The sequence below is a fragment of the Phascolarctos cinereus genome, unplaced genomic scaffold, assembly GCF_003287225.1.
Source record: "Phascolarctos cinereus isolate Bilbo 61053 unplaced genomic scaffold, phaCin_HiC Scaffold_8;HRSCAF=390, whole genome shotgun sequence".
In the NCBI taxonomy this organism is placed as follows: Eukaryota; Metazoa; Chordata; class Mammalia; order Diprotodontia; family Phascolarctidae; genus Phascolarctos; species Phascolarctos cinereus.
In genome coordinates this window covers 69,925,879-69,940,322 of record NW_027556291.1, presented here as the reverse complement: position 1 = coordinate 69,940,322, position 14,444 = coordinate 69,925,879, and the positions used below count along the sequence as shown (strand labels likewise).

The window sequence follows — 14,444 nt, the reverse complement described above, 5'->3', positions numbered from 1 at the left end:
AGATAGATAGATAGATAGATAGATAGATAGACAGACAGACATAATAGATAGATAGATACATACATACATACATAGATACATAGATAGATACATAGATAGATGATAGATAGACAGACTAGATAGATAGATAGATAGACAGACAGACTAGATAGATAGATAGATAGATAGATAGATAGATAGACAGACAGATAAACAGACTAGATAGATAGATAGATAGATAGACAGACAGACATGATAGATAGATAGATACATACATACATACATACATACATACATACATACATACATACATAGATGATAGACAGACTAGATAGATAGACAGACTAGATAGGTAGATAGATAGATAGATAGATAGATAGATAGATAGATAGATAGATAGATAGATAGACAGACAGATAGATAGACAGACTAGATAGATAGATAGATAGATAGATAGATAGATAGATAGATAGATAGATAGATAGATAGATAGATAGACAGACAGATAAACAGACTAGATAGACAGACAGACAGACAGACATAGATAGATAGATAGATAGACAGATAGACAGACATGATAGATAGATAGATAGATAGATAGATAGATAGATAGATAGCCAGCCACCAAACAACCATAGAGTGTTAGAGCCAGGAGAAACCTTGAGATCATCTAATCCAAATCCCTAATTTTATAGGTGAGGAAACTGAAGCCCAGAGAGGGAAGGAAGGTAACTTACTTCACTGAGGCCACACAGCAAGCTAGGGACAGAGCTGAAAGCTTTACTCAAAAGCCATTTCCTTCCTTTGCAATGTTGCCTCCCCTGCTCCTTCTCCTAATCCTTCAAGGTCTGCCTCTTCAGGAAGCCTTCCCTAACTACCCAAGAGAAGAAGCTCAGGATACTTGGGTTTGAGTTCTAATTCTGCCACCAATAAGCTGTGTGACCTTGGGCAGGTAACTTCTCCTCTCTGGGTTTCATCCAAAGTCACAGAGCAGCAAGTGGACTTTTCTTTTCCTGGCCCTTCCTTGCTTCCTTTTTTCCAGATAATGTTTTCCATTCATTATTTGCTCTATGTTCCCTCATTTATTTTTTATATTAAGCTCTCCACATTCCAAACTGGTTCTTTGGGGGGCTTTGAAGGAGAAACTTGCAAACTTTTCCACTTGGATGTTTGGATTGGGGTTGGTTGTACTTAGACCCGCCACCCCCCCCCCCAAACATGAAGGTCCCACCTCTGTCGGGCCAAGTAAATGGACGCCTGTTAGACACCTAAAAAGAAGATATTCATAGCAACCTGGCCTCATTCTGCCAAGGCCTTTCAGGATCGTAAACATGCCCTGAATAACTGGCCATTTGTTGGCCTCAGCCCTAGTGTGGTTCCCTCTCCATGTTTGGTGTGCATGTGCGTCTGTGCTTGGGCGTGCAGATCTAGCCAACGCTGTCACCGCCCTTTACAGACAGCTCTGCAGCTGACCTTCCTGGGGCCCCCTGGGCCTTGAATTCTCCCCCTAATCTCCCAGACCCTGAGAATGTTTAAGCTGGAAGGGACCTTGGAGCTCTTCCAGGCCGAATCTCTCTGTTTGACACTTGAGAGGCCCAAGGCCCAGAGAAGATAGATGACTAGCTCAAGGTCACCCAGCCCCAAAGTAACACAGGCAAGAGTAGAAACTCAGGTCTCCTGACTTTCAGCCCAGAGCCCTTACTACTGCACAATGGTGCCTTGGAAATCAGAAGAGCTGAAGATGGCTCAACCCAACCAGCATTTCTCTAGTCCCTACTGTGTGCTACATACTTCTCCAGGTGCTGGGGTATAACAGAAAAATGAGAACCAAGGGGCAGCTAGGTGGCGCAGTGGGTAGAGCACCGGCCCTGGATTCAGGAGGACCTGAGTTCAAATCTGGCCTCAGACACATAACACTTACTAGCTATGTGACCGTGGGCAAGTCACTTAACCCCACTGCCTAACCAAAAAAAGAAAAGAAAAGAAAAGAAAAAAACGAGGACCAGTTCCTGCCCTTAAGGGGTTTACATTTCTTCAGGTTTGGGTTGAGGAGGATATATAATGTGTACATATATAAATAAATAAGGATCATCTCAGGAGGAAGAATATACAAAAGCTTCCTGCAGGTAGTAGCACAAGATTTGAGTATTAAAGGAAGCCAAGGATTCTAAGAGACAGAGGTAATACCTCCTTTTGTGGCAGAGGGGGAGGACTATGGGTATGGACTATTTTATACAGTCAGACTCAGTTAATGTTGTTATTTAGTTTTGCTATCCTGCTTTCTTCTCCCTTTCTTTTATTCTTTGTTACAAAGGATGGCTTGTTGGATGGGAAAAGAGGTGGAAAATTAGAAAATGAAAGTGATGTAAGAAAGAGATATGAAAGATAATTAAAAAGAATGAATTAGATGGAAGCTGAATTGGAGAGGGGAGAGACTCAAAGCAGAGAGGAGGCTGCTACTAGAGTCTAGGAGAGAGGTGATAAAGATCTGAATTAGGGTGGCATCCATGCGAGTGCAGAGAAATGGACAGGTGGGAGAGATGTTATGGAGGACCAGTCAGTATGACTTAGCAACTGGTTGGATATGGGGAAGAGGAGAAGGAAGAGGGTGAAGATGACTCTGAGAGTTCAAACCTAGGAGACTAGAAAGATGGTGGTGCCTTCACAGAAACTGGCAAGATGGAAGGAGGACAGGGTTTGGGGAATGGTGTGGGAAATTGATATTCCAAGGGGTTGAGAAAGAGAAGGGGAAAAAAATGGAGCCAGTGCAGGGATGATGGCCAGGAAAGGAGCTAAGAGGTAAAGGGATTAAAGGTTACAGTGAGGATGAAGAACAGAGCTAGAAGTCCTAAGGAGGAAAGGAAAGATGAAATGACAACTGATCAGAGAAGGGAATTTCAGAGCTCACGAACACAGAAGTGGAACACTTGTGAGCAATGGTAAGATCAAAGCTGTGACCGTCTTTGAGTGGAGCTGAGGTGGGGTGAAGGCACTGAAGAACTGAAAGGTTTGGGTATTTGAGGAAAATATCAATATGTGTGTTGAAGCCCCATAGTATGAAGGCAGGAGTTGGAGAAGAGAGAAAGACTGGGCCCGGGACTAAAATCGTTAAAGAAGGAAGGTAAATATCCTTGGGTCAGCCACTAGGACCTGGACTGGGTGATGAATGTGCATAGTGTGAACTTCAAAGGAGGAGAGGCTACTGAGTGAAAGTGGTGAAGGAAGAGCCTGGAAGTGGCAGTGGGGAGCAAGGAGTGATCTAACTTCCCCACCCTTACCAGTGAGTGGGAAGGGGTAGGGGAAGGGTTATGAGTGAAAGTGCAACCAGTACTGGAAAGGCTAGGGGTAGGGGGCAGCTAGGTGGCGCAGTGGATAGAGCACCGGCCCTGGATTCAGGAGGACCTGAGTTCAAATGCGGCCTCAGACACATAACACTTACTAGCTGTGTGACCCTGGGCAAGTCACTTAACCCCATTGCCTAGCCAAAAAAAAAAAAAGGTAAAAAAAAGAAAGGCTAGGGGTAGGCAGAGTGGGGGTTGTGTCATTGAGGCTCAGTGAGAACCAAAAGATGGAAAGAACAAGAAAGGAAAAGGCTTAAGATGAAAGCTAATCTGGCCTTAAATGCTAAGGGCTTTGACTTTTTAAAAAGAACTAGGGAGGTGGAGAGAGAGGGAGAGATTCAGAGAACTCCCACAGAGACAGCCTTGATTAACTAAAGTGGAAGCTTTTACATCTGTGAGGCTCCTTGAAGGACCCACACAGCCTCAGAGATGGCAGCCCATGAGCGTCAGGAAGTTCCTGGGTCAATCTGGGAGTTTAAGAGGCAAGAGCAGGCAGCAGTGGAATGGCTATGATAGACCAAGCAAAGGAATTCTTGGATTAAGACTCCTGGACCCAGTAAAGGAGCTCCTGAGACCAGACTTTGTGGAATAGGTAGAGTTAGGGTTAACTGGGGTCAGAGCCAAGGAAAGAGAAAAGGCTACAGTATATAGAAACAAACTTGGGTTCTACCCTTCACTGGCCCTGTGAGTCATGCCTAATGTGCATTTCCATGAAAATCAATCAATCAGTAAGCATTTATTATGTGCTTGCTAGGTGCTAAGTATTGAGACCAAAGTGCGGCCAAAAAAAAAAAAAGACAAAATTGGGGGGGGGGAAATCCCTGCCCTCAAGGAGCTTAAGTTCTAATGGGGAAGACAACATATTCACATAGAAATATATAGAGAATATATACCAAATGAATGCAAAGGTAGAACTTGGGGGGACTAGAAAAGGCTTCATGAAAGTAAGAACAGTGGTCATCTTTTTTTTTGCCCCAAGTGTTTTCCCTTTGTAGGGTCCTCAAACCTGTAAGTCTAGAGGTCTATAAAGGTCCCTGAAAAAAATGGACCTCACCAGAGAGAGTGTTGTTTTGTCTACAACCCAAAGTTACATGGGGTGTAATCATATAATTCATATGAAAACAACTCCAGGGTCTTGGTGGGTCACCAAGCTTATTATCAGTGAGCATGCCATTTAAGAGTCACCTGAAAGAGCTGGAGATGGTTATCCTGGAGGAAAAAAGAAGTAGGAGCCACATGGTAGCTATTTTCCAGTATTTGAAAGGATTCAAAATTTCCTCTAAAGGTCAGAACCAGAAACAATGGATAGAAATTTCAGGGGAGCTGATTTCAAGCCCATGCTAAGAAAAACAATCAAAAGCGTCCAACAATGGAGAACACTACCTCATGAGGTAGCAAGCTCCCCGTTATTGGGGAACTTCAAGCCACTGTCATATATCCTATAGAGGAGATTCCCAACAGGCTTAGGGAAGTGGGATTCTCTGCCTCCTGAGCTTTCTTCCATCTCAGATACTATGGGTGTATGACTCTTAGCTGCCACTTGGGGGCAGCAGAGACTAGGAAGCAACTGACATGAATTCCACCTATTTGATCACAAGATGGATCCATTCAGTCTACCAGCATTTATTAAGAACCTAGTATGTGCCAGACACTGTGCTAGGCTTTGGGGAGACAGAAAACTGAAATGGGCTCTGTCCTCAAGGACCTTGCATTGTATTAGCAGTCTCCTTTGCTGGATCTTCATCCAGGTCATTCCTCCTATCTGACTTCACTTCATCTTATTGGCTCCCAAGGATTCAATTAGCATCTCTATGCTGATGATTCTCAAGTCTACTTACCCAGCCCTAACCACCAAGTTGACCTCCAGTCTCCATCTCCAGCTGCCTGCTGGACATCTCACAATGGATGTCCCATAGGCATATCAAAATCAAAATGTCCAAAGCGGAATTCATTATCTTTCTCCCTGTTACCGTGGAGGGCAACACCATCCTTTCAGTCACCCAGGCTCACACCTCAACTACTCACTCTCCCTATATCCAATCTACTGCCAAGTCCTGTTGATTTGACCTTCCCCAGATCTCTTGCATAAGCCTCTTTCTCTCCTCTGATTCTGCCACCACCCTAGGGCACCTCAAACTTCAACTACTGCAAGAGCCTTCCGGTTGATCTCTCTCCGACAAACCTCTCCCCATTCCAGTTCATCCTGCACTTAGTTGTCAGATTGATCTTCCTAAAGCACAAGTCTGACCATGCCACCTCCCTACCAGCCTCCCCATTCTATTAACTTCAGTGACCCTCTGTTACCTTCAGGATCAAATATAAAATCCTCTTTGGCTTTGGAAGCCCTTCACAACCTGGCTTCTCCCTACCTTTCCAGTCTTCCTACACCTTCCCCTTCCTCCATGTACTCTTTGATCCAGTGAGGATCCTTCCTCATCTCCACCTCCTGGCTCCCCTCACTTCTTTCAAGTCCCAACTAAAATCTGACCTTACAAACCCCCTTAGTTCTAATGCTTTCTCTCTATTGATTATCTCCAATTTTACCTTGTTTGTATGTAGTTGTGAGCATATCTCCCCCATTAGACCATGAGCTCCATGAGGGCAGGGATTGTCTTTTGCCTTTCTTTGTAACCCCAACACTTAGCACAGTGCCTGGCCCTTAAGAAATGTTTGTGGCCTGACTGACAGAAACAACATGTACACAATATAAATGCATATAAAATATCTACTAAGTGGATGCAGTGTAATTAGGGTGGGAGGTCACTGGGAACTGTCAGTATTAAATAAGGAAGTCATCATATAAGAAGACATGGCCCTTGAGCTAAGTCTTGAGGGGACCTAGGGAGTCTCAGAGGTGAAGGTGATGAGGACTCTGGCTTTTTTTTTTAACTCTAATTGTTTTAAGGCAGTTGGGGTTATGTGACTTGCCCAGGGTCACACAGCTAGTAAGTGTCATGTGTTTGGTCTGAGGCTGGATTTGAACTCAGGTCCTCCTGAATCCAGGGCCGGTGCTCTATCCACTTCACCATCTAGCTGCCCCTAATTTTTTTTAAATATTAACACATGAAAAGATGTTACTCCATCTAAAACTCAGCAAGTATGCCTGACAATTTTTGCACTAATTAAAAATGTAAGACCCTAACCACATGAAAAGATGTACTGTATATGGATTTTATTAAGTCCTCACATGTGAATATATTTTCTTCTCTTCTAAACACAGTGCAGACATGAGAAGGCCGCAGGAAAAAAAGAGTGTAAAAAGTTGATAATTTAATAGAAAATTTCTGGGTTTTCATTTTCAGCAGGCAGAAGAAGTTAGTTTTCGAGCTGTTTTTATGACAAATCCAACAATAAAACATTGAAATCCTGAGTGGTCTAAAAGTTTCAGGTAGAAAAGACTGCAATCACTTTGAATGGCACTTGAGGCAGGGCTTCTTCCAGAAGACTGCCAGATCCTACCTGGATACTTCAAAATGCTTTTGAAGGTATAAAATCCATTTTCCAGAGAAGTGGATCATTCTGTTCTTCCAGAGGCTATAATTGCAGTCACTATTGTATAAAATGAATTTACTGCATGAGCTCATGAGACCACTGATAGGGGAAAGGCAAAGAGAAAAGACAATGGCATTGCTATTAAAACTGGTGAGGTACATTCCCTGTTTCTCTACGCATTTAGTAACTACTTTGTTGTTACTATTATGGACTCATTTTTTTTGAGTCACATCTGACTCTTCATGACCTCATTGGGGGCGGGGGGGTTGGCAAAGATACTGGAATAGTTTCCCATTTCCCTTTCCGGCTCATTTTACTGAAGAGGACACTGAGGCAAACAGGGTTAAGTGACTTGTGCAGGGTCACTCAGCTAGGAAGTGTCTGAGGCCGGATTTGAACCCAGGTTTTCCTGACTCCAGACCTGGTGCTCTATCCACTGCAGTGCCACCTAACTGAAGCTGTTGCTTAGCTTGATATTTAAGGCCTTTCTCATCTGGCCCCAGCCAACCTCTGCCCAGGCTATACAAACACACACCCTCTCCTTCCTGGTCAGGTTTCTTACATCCCTGAAATATGTCAGACCCTTTTTTCCCATCTCCCTGTCTTCCCTCATCTGACCACCAACACCCCCTTCCCTCCTCCCTGCCTGTCCTTCAGGGTTCAACTTGCCCTCAGGAAGCCCTCCCTGCCTATCCCAATCCCCATTGTCTTCTCCCAAACACACACCTTCTGTAGGCCTCATTGCCTATTTTTGCAGCTTAGTAAACTCTTCCTTAGCATAAGCTGTCTGGTAATACTGAATAACTTTTCCTCTGTTACATCTTGCCACCTCTACTAGATTAAGAAAGTCTCAAGGACAGATACTGTCTCCCCAGTAGGCACTGAAACTGAAAACAAAGACCTCAGACCTCAATCCTGTTTGTTCTAAGTTGTTTTTGGCATTCTATCCTGTGAAAGTTGGTGTTCCTTACCCCAGATGAGGGACAGAGGTCTCCCAATGAAAGTGACCCAAGGTCTTGGCCTTGGGCTAACCTTGAGAAGTTGAGGCTGAGCACATGGAAATGGGGGGGGGGGGAGCAGTGCCTAGGTTTGGATCAGCCCTCCTTGCCCTACAGATCCCTCAGCCCCAGAAGATAGACAAGAAATATGGCACTTTACCTTGAAAAAGACCTGAGGTTTGCTTGCGAAAGTGGGCGTGGGGAGGGTTGTAGCTTGGGAGTTATTGTGAAGTGGGACAGTTTTCTGAATTTCATGGATGAAATCTCCTCTAAGCAAATGTGAAATTATCTTTATGCTCAAACTGTTCCCTAGTACAGCAATCATGCTGTAACAAATATGAACTGTCAAAATGAATAATGCAGCAGGACTGACTGCCCCATGGATGGGAAAGCAGTGGTCTAGGGTCACAGCAATTCAGAGAAGTATAAAAGGTTCCTCCCAGGTAGAAGGGACCCCAGTCTGCAGAAGATTGTAGATCTGGAGAGGGGAGGGACCTTCGAGGCCACCGAGTCCCAACTCCCCTTGTTTCACAGGGGAGGAAACTGAGGCCCAGACGGAGAAAGAGACTTGCCCAAGGTCACACAAATAGCATCATAGCATATATCATAAATATATGCTATCTGATCACATATGTAGGGCAGAAGGGGACTTCAGGACCATTCTACAGATGAGGAAACTGGGGCCCAGAGGAGAAGGGACTTGCTCAAGGTCACATAGATAATCAATGCCAGAGGCAGGATTTGAACCTAGGACCTCTCAAAATCCGGCCTGACCAAGAATCTTCTCCATAACATATCTGCAAAGTGGGTAATCTGCCCCCTTTGGGAGGCAGCCCCTTTCACTCTGGGACAGTTCTCATTTGGGGGGGAGTTTTCCCCAATGTTGAGCCTAACTTTGTCCCTGCATCTTCTACCCATTACTCCAAATTCTATCCTATCCTCTAGGGCCAAAGAGAACAAATCTTGTCCCTTTTCTGTGTAACCACATGTTAAATACTGGAGGTTAGCAGTTGTATTACACCCCTACAGCTAAAGTTCCTGCATTACCAAATTATGCAGCACAGCCCCCAGCCACTACACTTCAGCTTCTGCGTGAAAAACATCTTCGATCAGTTTGGAGTCTACGGGCTTGGGTTCAAATCCTGACTCTGTCACTTAATAGTTTATGATCTTGGGCAGACCTCAGTTTCCCTCTTGGTCCCTCCCAGCCCTCGATCTAGGATCATACGATTCTCTATGTGACCTTGGACAGATCACTTCCCCACCGTGGGCCTCAGTTTCCTCCTCTGTAAAATGAGGATCTTGTGATCTTCTGTGAAACTCTCAGCCAACAGGGAAATGATCTGCATGTAAAGTGAGAAGCACCAGTGGATGTGGAGAGGCAGAAGGAGACAGAGTTTCCATTTTTCTTGCTTCCTGTAGGTTCCTGAAGCCATCCGCAAATGTCAGCGCGCTGGCATCACAGTGCGCATGGTGACTGGAGACAACATCAATACCGCCCGCGCCATTGCCGCAAAGTGCGGCATCATCCAACCTGGGGAAGACTTCCTGTGCCTAGAAGGGAAGGAATTCAACCGCCGCATTCGGAACGAGAAGGGAGAGGTAATTCTCGGTATTCCTGCTTTGGGGACCAGGCTGACCTGGGATTGAGTTGGGCGTGGCCGAGAGATGTCCGCTCCTCCCTCCCCTACACACGCACACACACACACACATTCGCACCCATACCTCATACGCACACAGGCACCAGACACCCATCTCACCCCCAAATATGTACCATTCATATTTATCAATCGCATTCAATCATTTCAGAGAAAAAGCATCATTTGCTCAACCAAGCAACAAATGTATGTCTGGTCTTTCAAGTCTTTAAAAACTTCAGTTCAGGGGCAGCCAGGTGGCGCAGTGGGTAGAACACAGGCCCTGGAGTCAGGAGGACCCGAGTTCAAATGTGGCCTTAGACACTTGACGCTTACTACCTGTGTGACCCTGGGCAAGTCACTTAACCCTAATTGCCTAAAAAAAAAAAATCAGTGCAGTTAAATGACACATACCTATAACATCCAACTTTTGATAAGTAAAAAAAAAATAATTGAAAAGAGCAACCTTTATTGCATTTATAAGCTATAAATTAATAGGAATGAAAATGGGAACTGTTATTTCACTGACATGGGGAATTCCTTCTACATATTCACAGAGGTTAAGTGACTTGTCCAGCGTCACACAGCCAATTTGTGTCAGAGGAAGGACTTGAACTCAGGGCTGCCTGGTCTCTGACCATTAGGCTATTCTGCCTATCAATGCTAAGATTAATTTAAAGGTTAGTATTGAAGGGGCAGCTAGATGGCACATTGGATAGAGCACTGGCCCTGGAGTTAGGAGGACCCGAGTTCAAATCTGGCCTCAGACACTTGATATTTATTAGCTGTGTGACCCTGGGCAAGTCACTTAAACCCGATTGCCTTACTTAAAAAAAAAAAAGTTAATGTTGAATAACAGATTTAAAAATGTGGCCACCTTCTTATGGATTTTGTTCTTTAACATGCTTTTTGTAAATGTACCAGAAGTGAAGGCTGCTTGGTATTGCTATCAAATTTATTGTTGCTGAAGGTTGAAATCAGAGGTTCCCAACCTTGCATGCATACCCCCCCAAGGGGGTAGAATGGGCTCATCAAAGGGGCCTAGGTAATTTTGGATAAATAGCCACATTATTGAAATGATTTGATTTTCTCTCTGCCGTGCATTTCAATGAGAAGCAGTGTGACATAGCAGACAGAGAGATGCCTTCAGAGTCAGAAGACCTAGCCTCCAGTCCAACATCTCACCCACACAGCCGTGGGAGCTTGAGGAAGTCATTTGACTTCTCAATGCACTGAGCAGCTCTCTCAGACTCAGGGATGGTGTCAACCTTTATGAGGAGGGAGTTCCCTCACCTGGGAAGGAACTCTGTACCAATGAAATCACAATCCCTGTGCCCTAGTCCGTGTACATATCCCTGGCAAACTTTCCTCCCCCCAGATAGGGCTTATTTGAAAACCAAGAGGTGTGGGGACTGAGCAAGTCCGGGGGCTTGAATGAAGATGAGTGGGATTCAGTGATCTCCTCCTGACAGCTATGCTGGCCAGACTAGCGCTGGGGTGGGGGGGTTGAGAGGGTCAGGGAACATTCTGCACGTAGCAGCATTACTTTCCCCCAAGGCCCTGGAGAGAGCTGACAGATGGTCCTTTTTGGCCTTGTCTCTCTTCAGCCAGTGTTTACTCTTTCTCCTTGTCCCCTCTTTGACTGTTCTTTGTACTCCCCAGATCGAACAAGATCGCCTAGATAAAGTCTGGCCCAAGCTGAGAGTCCTAGCTCGGTCTTCTCCCACTGACAAACACACCCTGGTGAAAGGTAAGACCCAAACCCCACCCCCCAATTGGTTCTCTACAGCCACCTCCTCCACTGTACTGATATTCTCTGCCCTTTCCCTCTCCTCCACTTTCTATGGTGTGACCTCATCAACTTTCTGAGGCTCGTGGTTTTTGGTTTTTCTTTTAATCTCTCCCATCTCAAATTTGGCCTCTGACACTTGACACTTACTAGCTGTGTGACCCTGGGCAAGTCACTTAACCCCGATTGCCTCACCAAAAAGCAATAAATAAATAAATAAATCTCTCCCATCATCCTCTCCTCTGGATTGCATCTAGGAGAAGCTGAGCCAATGTGGGACCTGGCTTGAGAATGCTACAGTCCGTTCACACCCCCCACACACACACAAAGTCCCTTCTTCCCTAGCCTCCACATTGGGAAATCTCCAGCAGGGCAATGTCTTTTAGCTCTGGGAAGGTTAGTTTGATACAGACCAAAGAGCAGAGAGTTATGGGAGAGGAAAAGATGAGGATGAGACGGAACACTTAGCAAGAATGGCAATGGCCTACCTCTCACTGGTATACAGTGTGGAAAGAGGACCCGGAGTCAGAGCGCCCAGCTTGGAATCTCAGCTCTGCCACTTAATACCTGTGTGACCTTAGACAAGTCATTTCCTTTCTCCAAGCCTCGGTTTTTCTGTCTGAGGTCTTCAGTGTGATCCTTTCCAGCTCTGACATTTTATGAGCCTTATATTTAAAGAGCCACTCCCATCAGTTCATTGCTGCCTTACGATTCTTTTTGTGGCATGGACCTTGCTCAGGGTAAGGTTTGTTGCCTATATTCATAATTGAAGGAAGTGCTCAATGTCAGTTATAGGTCAGTGAAAAAGGTGCCATTTTCCCCATTCAAATTCCCTGGGCGCCCTGAAATTTATCTACGGATCCCTGGTGGGGAGGAGGATTCCATTAGTATCATTTTATTATTCAGCAAGAGGGTGTAATGCTGAACTTGTCCACTGGGTGGCAATATGCTCAAACTTCAAACCAAGCAGTCTTCCCAGAGTCTCTAGCACGCATGGGCAAAAAGCTGAAGGGCCTGAATGGTTGGTCAAACAAAAAAATGACCATGATAACCTGGCTGTGGATTTAACAGACTAAAAGATGATGGGATATCGGTCAAGAATATTAAAATATGAAAGCTATAGTCTACACACAGCTCAGACTTACCTCCCCCACCTCTGGACTTTTCTCTCTGGGGATGAGCAACAACCACCCCCATACACAGGACACAGGCAATTAGCTGACTAGGGTCACATAGCTGGGGTCTTTGTTTTGGTTTGTTTTGGTTTACATTACGAAAATTCCAGACAAAAGTTTTTAGTGCCTCCAAAAAAGATCTCCAAACTTCCTCCCATATGGGCTTCCCTGCTTTTCCTTTGGGACTGAGAGAGGGACAGTTTGGAAGAATTGGCACCCCATGAGTTGGGGGGAGGACTGCGTGTTTGTGACCCCCCACCTTGGGGTTGATTGTACCGGAAAGCAAGAGAAGACAGAGGGAGCACAAGAGAACTCACTCATGACCCCTTCACATGAGCAGGTGAAGGTATCAAAAGCTGCTGTTTCTGGCTACCTGTCCAATCTCGCTTGACCCTCCTGATGTCTCACTCTTAAAACCTGGCTCATCTCTAGCTGCCATATTGGGCTGGGTCATCTCCACAGCATTGGCTTTGGGCCATTTTCATAGCAAATAATTTTATATATATATATGTATACACACACACACACACACACACACACACACGCATGTATGTTATATATGCATATGTATATGTGTGTGTGCATATATATGTATGTGTATGTATATATATATTTTTTAGGTTTGTGAGGCAGTTTACATATATTATCCCATTTAGTCCTCACAACAACCTTGGGAACCAGGTGCTATTATTATCCCCATTCTTCAGATGAGGAAACTGAGACCCAGAAAGGTTGAGTGATTTGGCCAGGATCATACAGCTAGAAAGGATCATAGGCAAGTTTTCCTGTCTCCAAGGCCAGCACTCTATCCACTGAGCCATCTAGTTGCCTACAAGAGGCCTTTCCTGATTCCCCTAGTAAGAGGCTACATGTCTGTCCCCAAGAACCAGCCCAGCTAAGTTCAGAGAGGTTCATCACCAGATTGCCTTTAGGAGGATGGATATTTTAATCATTTAGTTTAAATTTAAATTAAATTAAAGCCCTTGAAGACCTCTTAGACGCTAATGAACTTGGGGTCTACAAGGAGATAGGGCAGGGATTCTTCACTTGACTTCTGTGAACTTGGTTTTTAAAAAATATATATTTTGATAATTGCATTTCAATATAATGGATTTCCTAGTAATCCTATGGCATTTGATCTTATGCATTTTAAACCATGATTCTGAGAAGGTTTTACCATGACACAAAGATTCAGAATCCATAGTCTGGGAAGTACCCACACCTACCCTAAAGTTTCAGGTCACTGGAGAACTGAAACATACAAGTGGAATATACAATGGAAGGCCCAAAGGGCCATAATGCTTTGTCCCTATCTGGCAGGCTCTTATTCTAATATAATGCACACATGTGACCCCAGAACTGGAAAGAGGAGCCTCAGGCGTTTTTGTAGCCATTTCTTGTTAGCACATTAGCATAATGAGTTCATCAGATTTGTTAATTGTCTCCTGGGAAGGTAGGGAGAGCCTGGGTTTGAGGGGATGAGGCCTGGGACTGGAAGGAGTAGAGGCAGGAAGAAAAAGGAAGCAGCGATCCCTGGGAGGAAGATGGCCAAGTAGGGGTTAATGACAAAGGAGGAGAGGCCTAAGGGTGGCAGTGCAGTACAGTGCAAAGTACTATATCCAGCCTCTGCCCCTTACTGCCTGTGTCATCCTGGGCAAGTCCTTTCCCTTCCCTGGGCCTGTACTCCTAAGTAGGGCCCCACTTTTGTGGGGAGAGGGAGGGCAGGAGATGAGTCAGCTTACAGGCTGCATACTGTACAAAAGCAAATGATAACTCTTTCATTTATTTTGGCTAGAAGAGTCTTGCCTAGTTACTGAAGGGCCCTGGTGCCCATAGGCCACCTCCTCATAGATAAAGAAACTGAGGCCCAGAGACAAGAAATGACTGGCCCGACATAGGAAAGCTAGTAAGCGGCAGAGTCAAGGCGAGAGCCCACCCCTGGAGTCTCCGAAGTCCTCATCCAAGGCATTCTCTGCCACACCCTGTAGTTCTCCAGTGGTTGATTGAAACATCAGGAAAGTTGGCAGAGCAGT

The 14,444-nt window shown here is 45.0% G+C and overlaps 1 protein-coding gene across 12 annotated transcripts in view; it reads left to right on the top strand.

Annotated features, from left to right (window-relative positions):
* Positions 1–14,444, top strand: part of ATP2B3 (ATPase plasma membrane Ca2+ transporting 3) — a 137,222-nt gene that overhangs the window by 88,113 nt on the left and 34,665 nt on the right. For all 12 annotated transcript variants that reach the window (XM_078147746.1, XM_020977278.2, XM_020977271.2 and 9 more), the window contains 2 exons: positions 9,233–9,412; positions 11,110–11,197. In XM_078147746.1, the coding sequence (XP_078003872.1) occupies positions 9,233–9,412; positions 11,110–11,197 (268 nt within the window). The remainder of the gene's footprint in view (positions 1–9,232; positions 9,413–11,109; positions 11,198–14,444) is intronic.